General features: G+C 39.4%; 1 gene segment (V, D, J or C); it reads right to left on the bottom strand.

Annotated features, from left to right (window-relative positions):
- Nucleotides 1-14934: 14934 nt before the first annotated feature.
- LOC146671421 (immunoglobulin heavy variable 4-38-2-like) lies at nt 14935-15364 on the bottom strand. The segment is given in 2 exon segments: nt 14935-15239; nt 15322-15364. Coding segments are annotated over 2 exon segments (348 nt in total).
- Between the last annotated feature and the right edge of the window lie 4389 nt (nt 15365-19753).

The following is a 19753-nucleotide window of genomic DNA, read 5'->3' as shown; positions in this document are numbered from 1 at the left end:
TCGGCCTCTGCTGCCTTAGCCGCCCGCCGCAGGCAATACACTGCGACGGCAGGCGAGGGGCTGTTACCAAAGAGATGCACCCGCATCCTGTAATCCACGACGTCAGAGGTAGGGTCACTGTCTCTATACCACAGGAAGCGGAGAAAATCCCGGTGGTCTTCTTTCACGATGAAGCAGTGGAACATGTGCTCGATGTCGGCGGTGATCGCAACCTGTTCCTTCCTAAACCTCATAAGAACACCTAGTAGGCTGTTATTAAGGTCGGGACCACTGAGTAAGACATCGTTGAGCGATACTCCCTCATAGGATGCACTGCTGTCGAAGACCACGCGGATCTTGTCCGGCTTCCGGGGGTGGTACACGCCGAACAGGGGCAAGTACCAACGCTCCTGACTGGGTTGCAAGGGAGGGGCAGCTTCTGCGTGCGCCTTCTTGAGCATCTTCTCCATAATCTCTAGGAAGTCGGCTTTCATCCGTGGTCGTTTTTCCAGTGAGCGCCGAAGTGAGACGAGGCGTTCGAGAGCCTGTTTCCTGTTGTTAGGGAGTCGCTGCCTCGGTGACCTAAACGGCAAAGGTGCGACCCAACTGTTGGAGCTGTCCTGGCAACACTCGGCTTCCATTATCCTTAGAAACTCCAAATCTTCCCTGGATGGAGCAAGTTTGTGGTCGTTGGGAGTGCGAGCGAAGACGGTTTGCCCCAAATTGTCTCCGATTAGCATCGTCGGGGTTCGCGCTGGATGATGTTGATAGTCACGTGCTTGTTCAAACACCTCTGTCACTTTGATCTGGTTGTTACATGGCTGGAGATGGCTTGTACGACCGTTCCCTAGAACGGCCGTTTTGTAGCTTCTCACCTCCGGTGGTCTGTGAGCACCTCCGAGGCACACGTCCCCGACGATGACCCATCCCAGGTCAAGCCTTTGGGTGAAGGGAGCATCTCCTGGGCCGCTTATTTGCTCTCGGACCTTGTGGACCCGTAAGATATCTCTGCCCAGTAAGAGAAGAATGCTGGCATCTGGGTCCGGAGGTGGTATCTTGTCAGCGATGCGTTTTAGGTGGGTATGATGATAGGCCGCACCGGGGGTGGGAATCTCCGCGCGGACGTTGGGGATTTGGTTACACTCGAGGAGTGTAGGCAGAGAGATACTCAGTTTCTCGTCCAACGGCTCTACGGTGTAGCCGCTGGCTCTCCTTCCTGATGTCTCCGTACGTCCCGCGCAGGTCTTTAGTGTGTATGAGTACGAGCGCCCGGAGATCTTGAAGGCTTCGAAGAACTCTGACCGCGCGAGGAAGCGATTACTCTGCTCATCCAATATAGCGTACATTCTCTTGGCTTCCTCTCTTCGTCCGTTTGGGAACACCCTGACGAGACAGATCTTAGCACACGCTCTAGCACTCAGACCTTCCCCACATACCTGTGTGCACGTTGCGTTGACCTCCTGGTTATCAGCTTTGTCCTCCTCCCCGCTGTCCTCTGAGATGGAGGGGAACGATTTAGATTTCCAGGTAGGTGGGTGAGGGTGGAGGGCTGTCACGTGGGCAGCGCTACCACACTCAGTGCATGTTATCTTGGCTGTGCAGTTCTTTGCAAAGTGTTCTGTTGACGAGCAACAGCGAAAGCAGACGTAGTGTTCTTTCAGAAGCTGTTTGCGATCGTCTAAGCTCTTCTCACGAAAACCTCTGCATTTCCTCAGAGGATGGGGTTTTTTGTGCAGGGGGCAATGTTTATTCGGGTCAATACGTTCCCTGCTTTCCTTAGACTCGAACTTGGCAGTGCCTGAGACTTGTGTTTTGTGGGTGTGAACGGACGTCTTCGTGGGCCTCTCCCATTTATTCATTCTCTCGGTTGGGGGGCTTGGCGTGAAGAGGTTGAAACTTGGGTCCGTACGTGCTTTCGCCTCGGTGCGGATAAAGTTCGCCAGCACGGAGAAAGGTGGGAAGCTGACGAAATGCTCTTGTTTGTATCTCGTCCCGTGGTATAGCCACTTTTCTTGTATGCTGTATGGAAGTTTCTCGATGATGGGCTTAATTCCTCTGGAGGTATCCAAGTACGACATGCCCGCGAGGTAGCCATCTTCTTTAGCGGCTTGTAGCTCTGACAACAGGTCGGCTAGATCCCGGAGTCTCCGTGGATCTTTTGTCGTGAGCTTTGGGAAGCTTTCTAGTTTGCTGAACAGAGCTTGTTCGACGGCTTCTGGGGAGCCATATAGTTCGTCGAGGCGCCCCCATGCTGAGCACAGTCCAATAGTTGGATTCCTGATGTTGACCGTTTTTATTCTTCTTACCTGCTCTGTTGACTCCTTTCCCAGGTGTCTGGTTAGGAGGTCGAGTTCTTCTGCAGCAGACAGGTCTAGATTGGCAATGGCGTTCTGGAACGATGTTTTCCAGGCCCAATAGTTTATTGGCTGGTCGTCATATGCGGTGAGACCTGAAGTCACCAAGTGGTTACGAGCGAGATATTTGATGAGGTCAGTGGTTGTAGAATGGTCGTAATCACCTCCGTAGAGTGTCCCGTGGACGGGCTGATGCGTGGGAAACGTAGAATCTCGTTTGGGGTTCTGCTGTAGGAGTGAAGTTGGAGGGGGGTAGAAGGGTGACTTGGAGCTCTGTCGTGTTGGTGCGTCGCTTCTCCAAGGGCCCTGAAGAGCTTGGTGTGGCGTAATAGCAGCAGGAGCGGCAGCTTGGGTCTGAGCCGCGTTATGCGGGTGAGTGACTGGCTGAGAAGGGGGAAGGTTATTTTCTGTAGCCGATAGACCCTTGGCGCTCAGGCTGGCCTGTTCGGAGACAAAGGCGGCTACGCGCTGGTCTTTGACAGACTGGCGGACCAGGCTGTTAACTTCGCTGCGTACTTCGAGACCCATATCCTGCAGACCAGCTACTAGGGAGTTCGCCTCAGCAACGGCGGCATCCCTTTCCTTTTCATCGATTAGTGCGTCAAGGCTTGCTTGTATACGTGCTTGCTCCACTTTAAGCTCGATTTCCCTCTTTGAATGTGCCGCTCTAGCTTGCGCGGCTTCAGCCTTTGCTTTTGCCATGGCGATGGCTATGCTAATTTTTGAGCCAGACGACGTGCTGGATGAGCGACTGCTCCCTGAGTGCGCACATTCTGACTGGCTGTCTCCAATTCCTTTGTCAGCATTGCTACGTTGTGACATTGCGTGCCGTTGGGTCTCCGGTATCGGGAGATGTAGGCTGCGGCGAAGTTTTCCGAGGCTATATTGGAGGCTGCTTATCTCTTGATAATGAGTAGCTCCGTACAGCGGCGATCCTCGTATCCCTATTAGCTGCGTTGCAGTCTTTTCACTGTAATGGGCTAAGTTTCCATTCAGCTTAAACACTCCCAAAAAATCTCCAGGACTCAGACGATTGGATTCCAGGAGTTTTTACTGGGCACTTTTTGTGAAACTGTAACACAATACAATGAAATACATGAAACGTATTATAGGTACAATAAGCTCAAAACATCTGGCTAATTATCGTAGCTTGACAGCCTAGCCGCGTAGCTTATATAAGACACAATAACGCTAGCCGAATAACAGACAACAGTTGAAAACACTTCACCGCTTAGCTATACAAAATAGATTATACTCACAGACTATGCCTTAGCGAAGAGAAAAGGATTAACCCTGTAACGGCAGAGCTGGCGGCTGCATGAGCCCACACGCTAATATCCCGAGTCACACAGTAGATTCACTTCCTGACTCCCAGCGTACACTGCTCTCATGTTGTCATGGTTACGAAAATACGCACATCGCTCTAAGCTACGATAGCGAGATGAAGAGAACACAAAGAACACATTTCTGGGGGCATAACATTATCTCTTTTTTACAATTTCTGCTATCAGTGTCTCCAGTATTCAAACTGAGTGCACATTCACTCATCTTGCAAAATTACAACACACTTTTGTATGAGACTCACTGGGCCTTTTAACCACCGGTTCAGAGTCTGTCAGAGTCTGACCATCAACACCTGTAAAGACATAAAATAAGAAAAGAAAAAAAAGAAATCAAATGAATTGTTCTTCAAAGAAAATAAGGGCATGTTAACTAAAGATCAGGGAAAATCATCATCTGCCCAACAAAAGCTACAAGCAGCAATTCACTCTGCAATCTGTGATACAGCATTCAGGATATGAATAGAATTGTATTTATTTATTTATTGCTTTCTTTATCTTTTATTTACTGTTCTTTCTGCTCCTGACCCCAATGACACATGCTTATTTATTTTTTTTGCTATGATATTGGTTCTATTGTATTATCTCATTATCATCATCCTCTATCATGCACTCTTCATGTTGTTGATAGCATAGAAAGAACACTATGGAGACTAACTACAAGTCAAGTGCACAGTTTAGGCCTGAAGCTTGCCTGAAGGCTTGAAAATACTTCTTCAGAAGATGAACAACTACATCTCTCATTGAGTGAAGAAATCTTCTTGCTTATTTCCAAATATGGAAAAGACAAACAAGAACGTGGATCATTATACTGGTTTACTGATAAAAAAAATTATTGTATTCAGTGCATTCACAAAATGGGCCAAACCAAAAGCACATTCACACAGATTGTATTTTTATACAACAATATTTTGTTGTTGTTTTTGTGTGTTCAATTGTACTGTGAAAAAATGACTTTTATGTATACTAATAATATGTTATGTTGAGAATACACATCAGTTGAGCTTCCATTTGCATCCTTTTTTAGTTAATGACCCTCCACCCTTCTGAAAAAAATGGTATAATTGTAATTAATTGTATAATTGGTGGTAGTAGTAGTATTGTTGTTGTTGTTTCTTTTTTCATTACATGAAGAGACAACTATGAAGCAATCAGTTCATATAAATCTTGTTAGAGTGAGGATGCTCTTTAAAATCATTAGTGGTCTTAGAGCGCCTCCTGTGGTGCTTTTACTGATGTTCAGGCAAAGTGCAGTTTTTGTTCAGCTCTAGTGATGTTTTGTGTTATTGTGGGTCTCTGGCACAGTAATACACTGCAGTGTCTTCTGGCTGCATATTCTGTCCAGTCAGAGTCACGTGTTGCTGGAAGAGTCTAAGCTGATACTGAACTTGTTTTTTAGTGAATCTTTATAAGCTAAAGTTGCACCAACTCTGCTTCCAATCCACTCCAGTCCTTTTCCTGCAGGCTGTCTGATCCAAGCTGTCCAGCGGCCGGTCACAGAATAGGAAACCTGACAGGTGATGGTCAGACGTTGACTTGGCTGTACAGTCTCAGAGGCTTTCTGTGTCAACTGCTCACACTGTACACCTGCAAGAAGGAAAAGGTTATTTTTAACATGTGATTAAATTGTGTTGTTACAGATAATCTGATGAATATGGCAAATATAGGAGACTCACATGATCCACCTGCCAACAGCAGCAACAGAGCTACAGAAAACATGGTTTAATTGAGACTGATGTTCTGGTATCTCCACCTAAAAATGTGTGCAGTTTTTATGACTGAGTAGCGAGGAAGCTGAGTGATGTTTGCATAGAACAAAACACGTGCTTGTAAACTAGAGCAAGTAGCGCAGTCACTATACTAGCTGCCAAACTTGCCACGAGATCACATTTGCCTAAAATTTGTTTAACCATATTACCTCATGAAAATACAGAAAAAATAAAGTCTAATTGCTTTTTTATGGAAAGGATCACTGTACTGCTGATTTTTTGAAATCATGTTTGCTGTTTACTTGACTGAAACATATGCATGAAGAATGTGCTGCAGCATTTAATTATTTATCCTGTAATATCAGGAACAGCTTTTTGCATTATTTAAATTTGCCCTGTAACACAGAATTTGCAATAAAAACTGTAATATTTTAGTAGATTAATTATCATGTCCAAAGGTAAAGCTCAATCAAGGCACTTTATGCCTTTAATACTTATGTTATTTAGTGCACAGACAGCCCTATTGTGCTAATGCACTTCAGTGTCTGTATTTATAAGGCAACAAACCTATTGGGAAAACTGATAAACACAGGAACCAAGTTGGTATGAATAAGTTATAACATTAATTTATGTATAAATTAATTTATATATGCTATTTTCAGGCTAAATAACATACATGATTTGGTCAAGCCACAAACAGCTGCAGGTAAAGTAACAGTGTGCCAAATCTTATCAATGTGAGTGTATTGTAAGGGACACAGGATAAGTAATCATTTTACATTTCACACAAGTTTGGAGGTGGTTTGAATGTTTATGGTGTGTGTGTGTGTGTGTGTGTGTGTGTGTGTGTGTGTGTGTGTGTGTGTGTGTGTGTGTGTGTGTGTGTGTGTGTGTGTGTGTGTACTTGTATACTACATTATGCAACTACACAAGACACATTTATCTATATTAATAAGTAAAAATGAACTGTGGAAAGCTAGAGGATTTTGTACAGGAACTAAAACAGCTTTAATCACTGTGGCTCTCGAGCGCAATAATAAACAGCAGAATCTTCAGTCTTCAGGTTGTTCATCTGCAGCAACAACAGCTGTCTGCTGTCGTCTCTGGAGATGGTGAAGCGACCTTGGACTGACTGGGAGTAGAATCTCCTGCTACCACTGCCGCTATCGTGCCAGGCAATCCACTCCAGTCCTTTTCCAAGAGGCTGTCTGATCCATGCCATATAGTTGCTGCTCAGTGTTAATCCAGAGGCTGTACAGGTCAATGTGTGTGATTGTCCAGGCCTTTTAATGGCTGGTTCAGATTCTGTTAAAGTCTGGGCACAAGCACCTGGTAGAAAAATAAGAAAATTGTGATTTTCTGCAAGCTGGCAAATTTTAAAAGACAGAGGATATTTTCTCACCTGTGCACCAAACAGTTAAAAGCAACAGTCTCATGTTACAGCCCATCATGTTGAAGTGTCTGTCGTCCTCTCTCCAGTCACATAAGAAGTGCTGGATTACATTTAGGTTTTGCATTGGCTCCTCCTCATAGTAAGTATTTCTAAGTATATTCCTCCAGCACTGTTTCTGTTTCTTTTAGATCTTCAACTCCTGCCCCATAATGCTCTTATTATGATAGTGAATAAATGCAAATTGAATATTAGCCATATGATTTATGTCTTTGATTCACCACTGTCACAAAGTGCTTCGTCACAAGCCAGTGATATGACTTTAAACATGCAACTGAAGTTTAATTTACTTCAGTTTTGTTAAGTGTGCTGTCTTTCCGTTTTTTGGTTTGTTTTTTTTGGTTTGTTTTTTATTGACATTCTAGAATCACCACACAATACCATCAACTTCAGCCATCCATCAGTACATACATCTTTTTTCCTTTCTTTTCTCTACATTCAAACAACCAAAACATCCACAAGAATGAAAGAAGAAGAAGAAAAGAAAAAGAAGCGAAACAGGAAACAACAAACAAAACAAATAAAAAATACATAAGGAAAAAGAAAAAGGAAAGAAAAATAAATAAATAAATATAGGGAGTTTGTTTTTGTTTCCATTAATGTCCCTAATATTTCCTCTAGTCTTCTAGTAGTTAACAAAGTCAAAATCTAAAGCAAAAGCAAAAACTGGCCTGCGTTTTTTTAATGTAGTCCATCCATTTCTTCCATCGTGATACAAACAGGTCCCTCTTGTATTTCACATCTGCTGTCATTTTCTCCATTCTGTAAATGTCCATTGTGATGTTCATCCACATGTTCATAGTTGGGCTCTCTGAAGAAAGCCATTTTTTTGTGATGGCTTTTTTGCCTGCTGCCAGTAAAATATTAAACAAGTATTTATCGTTCTTTGTCCATCCTTCTGGCATAAGTCCAAAAAATTGAGTTTTACTTTCCAAAGGTAAATATCTTCCAAATGTCTCTTGTATTGCTGCATGTATTCCCTTCCAATAAGTTTTAATAACATGACAGTCCCAGAAAATATGGTAGCGATTTGCATTTGTCTTTTCGTTTTTTCATACAAGATTATTTAAGTTTATTGTTTGCTGAATTTCTTTAATTTATGATCATAATTACAAATATATCATGTATAAGATCACGAGTGTTCACGTCTGCAAAATGCTCTGTGCCCTTTACAGACAGCAAGTGCTATAGAGGTCCTTCAGGTGTCCAGTGATGTTCTGGTATTGTTAATGACCCTTCTTAGTGGCTTATTGTGTGCCATAGTGGAGCTTGACAACAACACAGAGATGCAATACGTCAGCACACTCTCAGTGGAGAAGTGGTAGAAGATGGTCAGCAGCTTCAAATTTAGGTTGATCTTCATGAGGATCCTCAGAAACCAGGAATTTGAAGCTGGTCAGCCTCTCCACACACTTCCCAATGATGAAGATGGGCTGAAGGTCGGACTTCCTCCTGCTGAAATCAGTGATAAGTTTTAGGTCTTTGAGGTTTTTGGTCAACTTAAGGACTGATTTGTTGATTAATCACTGGCCCAGACTGAGTCAATGTTTGACCATCAATACCTAAAGACATGGTAACAGCTCATTAGTGCAATCTGCCTGTAACCAGCAAATAAAGCTGTGTTAGAGTTCAAGTCTGTCTGCTGAGTCCTGATCTGGGTCCACAATCATCTTGCCACACAACAGACCATAACATTAGAAGTCTGTGCAATCCACCATATATAAATACATCACAGGTATCAGTTTTGCATCAACTCCTCCTTAAAAAGACAAAAAACTGTTAATTCATGGTTATACATAGAAGGCAGGTATTTATGCCAATAACACTCTCAAAATCAACAATACACCACAAGCTCAGCAGTCTCTTATCATTTAACTCTAAAGGGTAACCTTTATTCTATGTAATACAAAACTTTTAAATTAAATATTTCTCAAAAATGCACCTGCAAAAGTGAAATGTCACTAGAGATAATAACAAAAGAAGTTTTAAGTTGCTGGTTTCATTTAGAGGAGTTTATCTGCTGTGCAAAGATCTAAAACCTGACTTCATAGTACTTTCAAACATGATATATGAAAGCGAAATCCGTGTAGAATAAAAGGAACAAAGTTTGATTTGTTGATAAGAACATATGGACCATAGCATTTTTAGATTTTCCTTTTTCCTTCAACCATGTTGAGCAATCATTTGTGATCCTAGAGCTCCTCCTCTGGCAGCTTCATAAGTGATCAGGCTCAGAGGGGTTTTTGTTCAGGTCTGCTGATGATTTGTGTTACTGTGGTACCCTAGCACAGTAATACACAGCAGTGTCTTCAGGCTGCATATTCTGTCCATTTAAAGTCACTGTCTTGCTTGAAGTGTCTAAGTCAATACTGAACTTGTTCTTTAGTGAATCTTTATAGTGAGAGCTCCCAGTATATTTCACCCCAATCCACTCCAGTCCTTCCCCTGCAGGCTGCCTGATCCAGCCTGTCCAGTAGGTGCTAAGAGAATAAGAGACCTGACAGGTGATGGTCAGACGCTGACCTGGCTGCACTGTCACAGAGGCTGGCTGTGTCAACTGCTCACACTTCACACCTGTAAATAGAGAATATTATTTTTAACAGATGATTAGGTAAAGCCGTTAATGATAAACTATTGAGTTTGACAAATAAAAAGGGACTCACGAGATCCAGCTGCCAACAGCAGCAGCAGAGCTACAGAAAACATGGTTTATGTTGAGGGTGATGTTCTGGTATCTCCACCCCAAGGATGTGAGGAGTTTTTATGGCTGAGTAGCGAGGAAGGACACCGAGTTTGCATAGAATCAAACACAAAAGGCACCAGTGTTGGTACAGTTAGAGCCAACAGAAAAATCTGCTATAATATAATAGTGTGATATAAACTTGCCAGGTCTCACCTTTGCTTCGCATTTATTGTACCATATTACTCATTCACATTTTCAAATCCAAAGGAAAGTTTTATCTCTTGTTTTTTTTTTTTCTTATAACACATCTGTGCACCTGTGGTTTTAAAAATATGTCTGCTATTTTCTTGACAAAACTGACTAATTCAGTCATTTGTCAGATTCAGAAATATATTATAAGTGCCTCTTAATTTAATTAGATTAGATTAGATTAGATTAGATTAGATTAGATTAGATTAGATTAGATTAGATTAGATTAGATAGAACTTTATTAATCCCTCGGGTGGGTTCCTCTGGGAAATTCGATTTCCAAAAAAGCACAGCACCGACAGAAGTTACAGAGTTACAGAATATTATATATATATATATATATATATATATATATATATATATATACACACACACACACACACATATATATAAATACAGAGACAATATAAATAAAATATACGAAGGGGATAAATAGAATAAATAGGAATAAAAAATAAAAATACAAGTGAATTGCACATTTCAAGTATTGAGGTCAATTGCACAATGTAACTAATTATCTATTATTTCAAAAGGCACTTGATTCATTTCAGGACCATAAGATTCTTAAATATAGCAACAGAAATATGAGTAGGTACATCCTGTCCTTATTTTTTTTTCAGCACATTATTGTTATGATGTCTTCCAGCCTTATACAAACATGGTGAAAGCTTTGCAGAAAGACATTATTTCCTGCATTTTCACAGGAAATATATTAATTCTTTCAGAGGTTGCAGATCTGCAAAAATTGCACTTTTTACTGTTTGGGTTTAGTATTGCTTTGCCTGTTCGCTGTAATATTTTAGTAGGAAATAAAGCTCGTACAAGGCACTTGGGGCAGCTTAGCAATATTTTAAACAGGATGCACTGTGGGATCCATTTCATTCATGCACAAACAGCTGAAATAGTCCTGACACATTGCCCTTCATTTTTCCATGTGAACAAATGTGTTGAAAAGTTTTATTAATATAGCAGCACAGATATATAATGAACATGAAGATGTTCAGTCCAACACTCCCTCTATAACCTACACCAGATAATATTGGCAATAAATACATCAGTGCTATGCAGAATATTGCCAGTGTGAGTTTATTTAAAGGGACATATTATAAGCAGGCTTTTCGAGTTGAAGAGATGTTTGACTCACACTAAGACTATATATATTAACAATAAAAACATTCAGAGATTGGAAAAAAGTAATAACATAATAATAGTAATAATATTACCATGTTCATGGGAATTTAAGAATGAAGAGCCATGATTCATTTTTATGATTGCTGGGTATTTGTGCAGTTTAGTGTGTGTTTTGCATCACTGTGGGTTATGCGTCATTCATCTCAATATTTAGCATTTTTTCTATATTTATTATTCATATGCAGCTCCTCACAGAGTCCAACTGCCAGCAGATGGATCATACAGAGAACATGGCTGATGTCAAAGGTGACTTGAAGCGAGGAAGCTGAAGTACCCACATGGATACGGAGAGAACGTGCAAGCAAGATGATGGATTTGAAACTAGGACTTTCTTGCTATGAGGCAACAGTGCTGACCACTACGCCTTCATATGGGAGCACTTTTTCTATTTTTATATTTGAAATCAATAAGAAGCTTTCTGAAGACTGATATGAAAAGTAACTGCTAAGCTTTTTTAGTTTCTTTTTTATTACCTAATTGTTTTAATACTCGGTGTGGTGTTAAGAGTCAAGACTTGTGATATTATTGGTAAGAAAATTTGCAGTTGAATAAAAAAGTGAACATTTTAAATCACAGAAAAGATGCAAAAGTACACCTGGCAAGTTAAGTTATTGTATAGTGTTTCTGCCTCTCGTGTCACTGTGGCTGTTCTGCACAGTAGTAAACAGCAGAATCCTCAGTTGTCAAGCTGTTCATCTGCAGATACACCTGCTTTCTGCTGTTGTCTCTGGAGATGGTAAACCGGCCTCTGAATGACTGAGAGTAGAAGATGGCACTGCTCCTGCTGATATAAGCGATCCATTCCAGTCCTTTTCCAGCAGCTTGTCTGACCCAAACACCATCAATATTATAATTGAAGCCTGAATATGTACAGGTCAGTCTGTGGGAGTCTCCAGGCCTTTTAACCACTGGTTCAGACTCTGTCAGTGTTTGACCCTCAGTACCTACAGAAACAGCTCATTAGCACAATCATTTGTATACATATGTCTTCATATCCAACAGCTTTTTATATCCTTACCAGACAAGATAGAAAACACAAAGAGAGAAACAATTAAATAAACAGATTTGATCATTGTAAAAGTCAGTTAACTTCCACTTTACAGTTTGTCTATCAGATTGAGTCCCTCGCCTTTGCTCTGCAACATATACAGTAATGATTTTAAAGATGTCCATTTTGCATGGACTCCTCCCCATCATCCACTGTGGTGACAACTTGGGAAATGAGGGAGCACCTAAAGTACCCAAAGACATCTTCTTTTATCCACTACTTGACGGGAAGAGTTGCCGTTAATTAGTAAAAAACTGTGGATTTCTAAAGTTCTCCAGTGTGTTTACCATATTTTTAAATTGCTGATCCTCCTTTTATTATGATGTGTGTTTACTGGAAGTGCTTGTTTCCTAGAATTATGATTACCTTTACTACCTAAACAAAGTAATCACAAAAGTAAACATAAACACAGTGTATTTGAAACTTTGGTATGTTCTTGTTTATAACACTTAAAGACCTTTGTTCACCAAATGCAAGCAACTGCTAGGTTCCCTTTTTCTCAGTGAGACTAAAAAGACACTCAATGTTTTCAGTTATTGCAGCTGTGCAAAGTCAAAGATGTGGCGATAAAAAAACAAAACTGCAGAGAAGCTGAAACTATGTGTGACAATAAGCAAAAAAATTAAATAGATAAACTAAAATGTACTTTATGCACTTAATGCAACTTCAGTGTATGAAGTACCATTAATGCACTTATGTATGAATTGACTCAAATGCGCTCAAATTTGACCTTTGTTTTATCTTATTTAATAAGAATTAAAACAAAATACTCTTAATTAAACGTTAGGAATGTATTTTAGTCTGTTTAGCCTGTAACAGCTCACAACTTGATGAACATTTGGTCTCATGTTACTTTGAACGTAACTCAAAGTCACAGTGTTGCAAATACCTGAGCACAAATTTAGTCTTTTCCGTCTTTCTTGCTCCCTCTATACAAAGGTGGGCCCCAGGATCTTTGCTTTTCTCAATTTATGTAAATAATATTTTTTTTAATGCAATGCTGCTTTTCATTTTCTCATGAAAGCTTCTGTTCTGATGCAACTGACAGCGTGATATCAAGGCTTCATAATAGACTGTTGGGAAGTTTGCTTTGAGTCATGAATAGGAAGAGGCTATAAAGCAAGGATTCCACTTGACATGGGTGTTTTAGGGGTTTTTGTACAGTGTGTTTTCCCTCCTGTGTCACTGTGAGTGTCGAGCACAATAATACACAGCAGAGTCTTCATTATTCAAACTGTTCATCTGCAGATACACCTGCTGCCTGCTGTTGTCTCGGGAGATGGTAAACCGGCCTTTGACTGACTTAGAATAGTGGATATAGCTACCACCACCACTGATGTAAGCAATCCACTCCAGTCCATTTCCAGGAGCCTGTCTGATCCAAACATTGTCTTCATGAACACTGAAATCTGAGTATGTACATGTCAGTCTGTGGGAGTCCCCAGGCCTTTTAATCACTGCTTCAGACTCAGTCAGTGTTTGACCTTCAGTACCTATAGAAATGTTAACAGTCCATTAATGTAGTCACTTTTTCTTTGCCAGGTTATTTTATTTAAATAATTTGAAGTACTTACCAGTCAATCTGAAAAACAGAATGAAGAAAATAGCCAAACAAACAAAGGTGGTCATTGTTAAAATTGTCTAAGTTTGCTTTGTGTCAGAGGTTTTTTTTAAGACCTGACTGCAGAATATATAAACCGACTAAAGATATCAGTTTTGCATAGACTCCTCCTCTTAAAGGGTTGAATATTGGATGATGATTCTTAACTTTGTGTTTTAACAAAACGTCATTGTTTAAGGATGTTATATCATCATTAGTGCATACACGGCACCATATACAAGGCAACAGTCCAAACCACTCCACCATTTTGCCATGCTATTTCAACTCTGCCTGTTTCAAGGAACACTCTGATCTCTAAATTACATTGGGGGGTTTTGCACACCATATATGATCACTCTCATGGTATTTCACTATTAAACTGCTTCTAGATTTCCCTTTTGAACCTTCAAAAACCAGCCAGCGCCAGTCTCTGCAGAAAACTGGGCAAATATGGTGAGAATACAAGAAGTTCTCCGCAAACCTGTCACTACTGTCCCATAAAAAATTGGGACAAATTTTGTGACAAAATTTCACAAAATCCAGTGTATGTGACAAACAGTGTAGATTACATGGATTCTCATTATGATTTGCCCTCGCTGTGAGGCAGAAAATTATTTCAGTTATTATTTTCAGTTTGAGCAGCCAATCAGCCAACAGGCTGTCTGATTCATAATTTGATCTTTTTTAAACAAAAAAACAAACAAACTATGATACACAGATCTGTGTGTATGGCTCTCATGGCCTTTTGCCCTCTTTTGCTGGAAGTCTCCAAGTTAATATTAATTTATTCTTTAGTGACTCTTACTGTAGTTTGAATCTTGGGTTTATCTTATTTCAAACAATGCTAATACTTCCCCTGCAGGCTTTCTGACACAAGCTGTCCAATAACTGCTGAGAGAGTTGAAAGAAAGTTGACCTGGCTGCAGAGTCACAGAATCACAATGTGAACAGCTGTATCTGCTGATAAACTGAGTATTTATTAAAATGTATTAATACTATCATTTATATACAGTATTTATTACTGTAACATTAACACTTCAATTTCTAGTCAACATTTGAAAAACAAATCACTGCTCTAAAAGACTCTAGCACTCAGAAACAGTTTATTATTATATTATTATATTATAATTATTAACATATTTACATACGTTTCATCCTTTCCTTTCATCTCATTTCATACATTTTTACCGTCGTCTTTAGGAGGGAAGAAAAGTAGAGATGGATGGATGATGTAAATGGTTCAATTAAAGAAACATGTTTTTGTATACTGTCTCTCAAACCTGCTGCTCAGGCATTGTGGGGTTTTTGTTCAGGTCTGCTGATGGTTTGTGTTACTGTGGGTCTCTGGCACAGTAATACACAGCAGTGTCTTCAGGCTGCATATTCTGTCCATTTAGAGTAACTGTGTTGCTGGAAGAGTCTAAGTCTATACTAAACTTGCTCTTCAGTGAATCTTTGTAGTATGAAGCTCCAGTATATTTGCTACCAATCCACTCCAGTCCTTTCCCTGCAGGCTGTCTGATCCAGGCTGTGTAGTAGCCGCCCACAGAATAAGAGACCTGACAGGTGATGGACAGACGCTGGCCTGGCTGCTTAGTCACATAAGCTGGTTGTGTCAGCTGTTCACATTGCACACCTGTTAAAAGAAAAATAAACATGTTTTATAAGAAATTTGTACCACAAAAGAATTAACCACTGAAAAGTCTACAGAGACTTACAGGATCCAGCAGCCAAAAGCAGCAGCAGAGCCACAGAAAACATGTTTTATGTTGTAACTGATCTGCTGTGAAGCAAACTGACGGTTTGCTGTCAAATTTTTATAGCTGTGTTAAAGGAAAGGCCACAGAATTTGCATAGAATTAATCCAGCACATGACGCGCTTGCTAAGTTAAGTTGATTTGTTTATTTTGCAGACCTTAACATGAAAATCCCATAGTCCTAAAATACATTTTGCTTTTATTAATATATTACAATGAATTTTGTTAAGAATAATAAGGAGGTTAATGATGATAAGGCTATTTAGTAAAATATCAATTACTGTTGATTTAAAAGTTTTAAATAAAAGAGTTTAATGCATTCAAAAAGATGAACCCTCTGAATTAAAAAAACAACAACAAAATTTTTGAAATCCATTATTAGAATGCATGTTCTATTAATCTTGTTAGAGTGATTAAAGGCAAACTAAACTGCCAGTATTTTCAAATCATTTTGTTCAAAATGCTCATATATTTCAGTCACAGATATTTTCCTCAATATGCCAAATTAATATAAATTATTATGAAAAAAAAAACAATCCTTGGACACTAACAACTCACAGACTGTCAATAAATGAACAAGTTACAAAACAATGTATGTCTTCTATTATGAATAGAATCATTTATCTGTTTTATATGATTCCACATCAAGAATGCTTTAAACAGTAATTAAAGAGACTTGGTCTGGTCCTGAAGTCATTAGTGGTCTTAGGGCGCCTCCTCTGGTGGCTTCATGTTCCGAGTGTTCAGACTTTGAGGGGTTTTGTTCAGGCCTGCTGATGATTTGTGTTACTGTCAGTGTCTGGCACAATAATACACAGCAGCATGCTCAGGTGTATATTTTGTCCATTTAGAGTCACTGTGTTGCTGGAAGACTGTAAGTCCAAACTGAACTTGTTCTTTAATTATTCTTTGTAGTATGTCATGGATCCAAAACATGCACTTTGAAAAAACTCCAGTCCTTTTCCCTGCAGGCTGTCTGATCCAGGCTGTGTGATAGTTACTAACAGAATAAGAGAGCTGACAAGTGATGGTCGGATACACAGAGACAGAGGATAACTGTGTCAGATGTTCACACTTCACATTGTTAAAAACAAGAAAATTGTTTGTTGCAAGATATCAAAATTTACTAAAAAAGAACAACTGTGGCCAGACAGACTCAAATCCAGGCCCCCCAAAACAGTAACAGAGGTACAGGAAACATGGTTTATGTTCAAACTGATGTGTTGGCATGACGTCAGTGATAAAGTTTTTATAGCTGAGTCAGCACTCATAGCATTAAAGAGTTAAAAGTCTTTAAAAAACAAAATGTACTGATTGATCTTCTTTCTTTAATAAAGCATGATCTTTTGACGATAGGCAATGAATGAATTTTTTTTAATTAAATCAATTAATCATTTTGAGATATTATAATATTTGCAATATGTAGATATTTTAAACCACATAATACAAAGTACAAAGATAATTTCGTGATAAACAACATTATTTCTAAAGCTTAAGTAATCTTTTCTCTTCTGTTCCCCGTTGCTGTAAAAGAGGAAGTTTATGTATGACTCTCCTATTATTTTCTCTCACTGTGTTGTCTCGGGCACAGTAATAAACTGCTGTGTCCTCAGTCTTCAGATTGTTCATCTGTAGATAGAGTTTACTGCTGGAGTCATCTCTGGAGATGGTGAATCTACCCTGGACTGACTGGGAGTAATAGATTTCAGAACTGCGTGTGTGTATAAAAGCGATCCACTCCAGTCCTTTTCCTGGAGCCTGTCTGACCCAGTTCATAGCGTAGCTGCTGAATGTGAATCCAGAGCCTGTACAGGTCAGTCTGTGGGATTGTCCAGGCCTTTTAACTGCTGGTTCAGATTCAGTCAGGGTTTGACCATCAACACCTATAAAGAGAATTTAAAAAAACCTGATTAAATGTGCTGGATTCAGATCTAAAATCAGCATAATAATAGAATCTATTTCACCTGCAAAGCAGATCGTCAAAATCAGTACTACTGTCTTGTAGCCCATACTGGTAAACTGTGTGCCAGCTGCTGTCTGTCAAACTTTCTGTACTGATATATATATATATATATAGGTGAAAGACATTTGGGTTTAGTCTTAACTCCTCCTCACAGGAAGCAAAACCTAATATTTATTGTGTTATGTAAATATATAAATTAATATAAAAGCTCATGATAAAATACAATAACCAGTAAATATATAAATACATTATTAAATTAGGTATTTAAAGGCAGAAATCCAATGCCATCTTTAAATGCGATCTTTATTAAATTAAGGCTCTCTGTGAGGTTTAGTTTAAGCAATGAATTTAATCAGTGAGAAAACTTTTCTTCTCCTTGATGGTAAAATTTTTTATTGAAATTTTTACATGGCGTTCATTCCTGTATGTGTTTCAAGATCCAAAATAAATTCTAATTTATTTACATAATTCTATTTTTTTTTTTTTTGCATCTTTAAAGATGTGTAGTGTACGGTCATCCCACCCTAGAAAAAGGAACAATTAAAAAAGAAGAGAAAAAAGCTAAAAACAAGTTTTGCATGTATCTCACAGGAAGAAAGGGGAAAACTGCACCCTGCTTGATGAAAGTCACGTGTACACTGTTGCCTGGTTAAGAAGTATCAATATGTAACATGTCCTTGAAGGTTCTCAGTCATCCAGGTCTTTGTAGTCTAAAGAGCTTGGAAAGAAAAGCGTCTGGACTTCTTTAAGTTTCTTGAAGACGTTTCACCTCTCATCCATGAAGCTTCTTCAGTTCTTCAGTTAGAAATGAAGAAGCTTCTCGCATGAAGCTTCCCTGAAGTTAAGCACTTCATTTGAACATGCACAAGTTTCACCTTTCAATGGTGGGAATTTTCAGCAGTGATACATATATGTTCAGTTCTATGGTGCTTGAGGTTTTGAATTATTTGTCAAATTTCTTGTCAGAAGTTTTTTTTTTTAATTGTACTGATTTAATTTCATTTGACACTCAGGTGTGTTATTTATATATCACACTAAATACTTATGATCATTAGGGACCTTTGTATCAACAAAATGTCTCACTGGACCTTTTTAGCTTGTAGTTGAATATTCCTGCTTTATTACAATTGTGAAGGTTTTTTTGGTTTTTGTACAGCTGCTTAACTACCTTCAGTTACTGTGACTCTCGAGCACAATAATAAACAGCAGAATCTTCAGTCTTCAGACTGTTCATCTGGAGATACAGCTGCTGTCTGCTGTTGTCTCTGGAGATGGTAAACCGGCCTCTGACTGACTGAGAGTAGTATTTGCTGCTACCACTGCCACTATCAAGAGTAGCAACCCACTCCAGTCCTTTTCCAGGAGCCTGTCTGACCCAGCCCATCCAGTAGCCACTGAATGAGAATCCAGAGGCTGTACATGTCAGTGTGTGGGATTCTCCAGGCCTTTTAACCACCGGTTCAGATTGTGTCAGAGTCTGACCACCTGTCACACCTGTCAAGAGAATTTTTTTTTAAAAGAACATAAATAACATAAATAGGTTGATGGAAAATAAGACCAGCATGTGTTATGTTAGGACGTTTTCACCTGCCCAGCAGATAAATAAAATTAGTAGTCCTTTCAAATACTCCATCATGTTGATCTGTGTCCACTGTTCTTTGTTGGTCAGATAAGTAGAAGGGGGAAACATCTAGGTTTTGCATGACTCCTCCTGACAGGGAGGGGGGAAACTGCATTTAAATATGCATTAATTTGCACAGTGTTGCCTCATTTTGTTTTATATATGGCGTTATTTTTTTGCCAGTATTCTGAGCGCACGTAAAAAAAATTTGAGCGCACGTAAAAAAAAAGATTTTCAAGTACAAGTGTTTCATTTTGAGGATAAAATTATTTTGAGCGAAGAAAAGCTTAATTTGAGCCTGCAAGATTCATTGCTGCGTGCATAAAATGTATTTCAGTGTTTGTTATTATCCATATACACACACAAAAACAGCCCCTCTCACTCAGTTTTTGCATTTGCTCTTTTTCAGATCTCTGTGGACCTCCTCACAGTGTGTTGCTCCCGCTCTCAACATCTCTGCTCCCTGCGTGCTCAACTCTTTCTGTACACTGTTATATTTGTGCCACAAAACCAACTAATCACAGACTTGGATGCAAAAATTCTGATTGGCTGTTTTGGTCTCCAATCAGCTCGCTAGCTTCTGCATTCTGGGAGCACTGTCCAAAATGTAGCTAAATCCAGTGGAGTGGTTTGGTTTAAGCTAGATTAAAACCAACAATGGTCTTAAAAAATTACATATTTTAAAATAAAATAATTAATCATACTAACCGAAAATGGGTCTGTTTCTAAATTCTCAAGTAAGCGAGTCCGTACTCGCGTTCTCGCTAAAAAAACTTTGTAAGTTCACATGGGAGTCCGAAATTCCCGAG

Source organism: Rhamphochromis longiceps, linkage group LG4 (assembly GCF_057381845.1).
Source record: "Rhamphochromis longiceps isolate RC_006_pf linkage group LG4, R_longiceps_female_GT1.1, whole genome shotgun sequence".
Classification (NCBI taxonomy): domain Eukaryota; kingdom Metazoa; phylum Chordata; class Actinopteri; order Cichliformes; family Cichlidae; genus Rhamphochromis; species Rhamphochromis longiceps.
The sequence above is the reverse complement of the archived record's forward strand: the minus strand, read 5'-3'. Positions and strand labels throughout refer to the sequence as shown.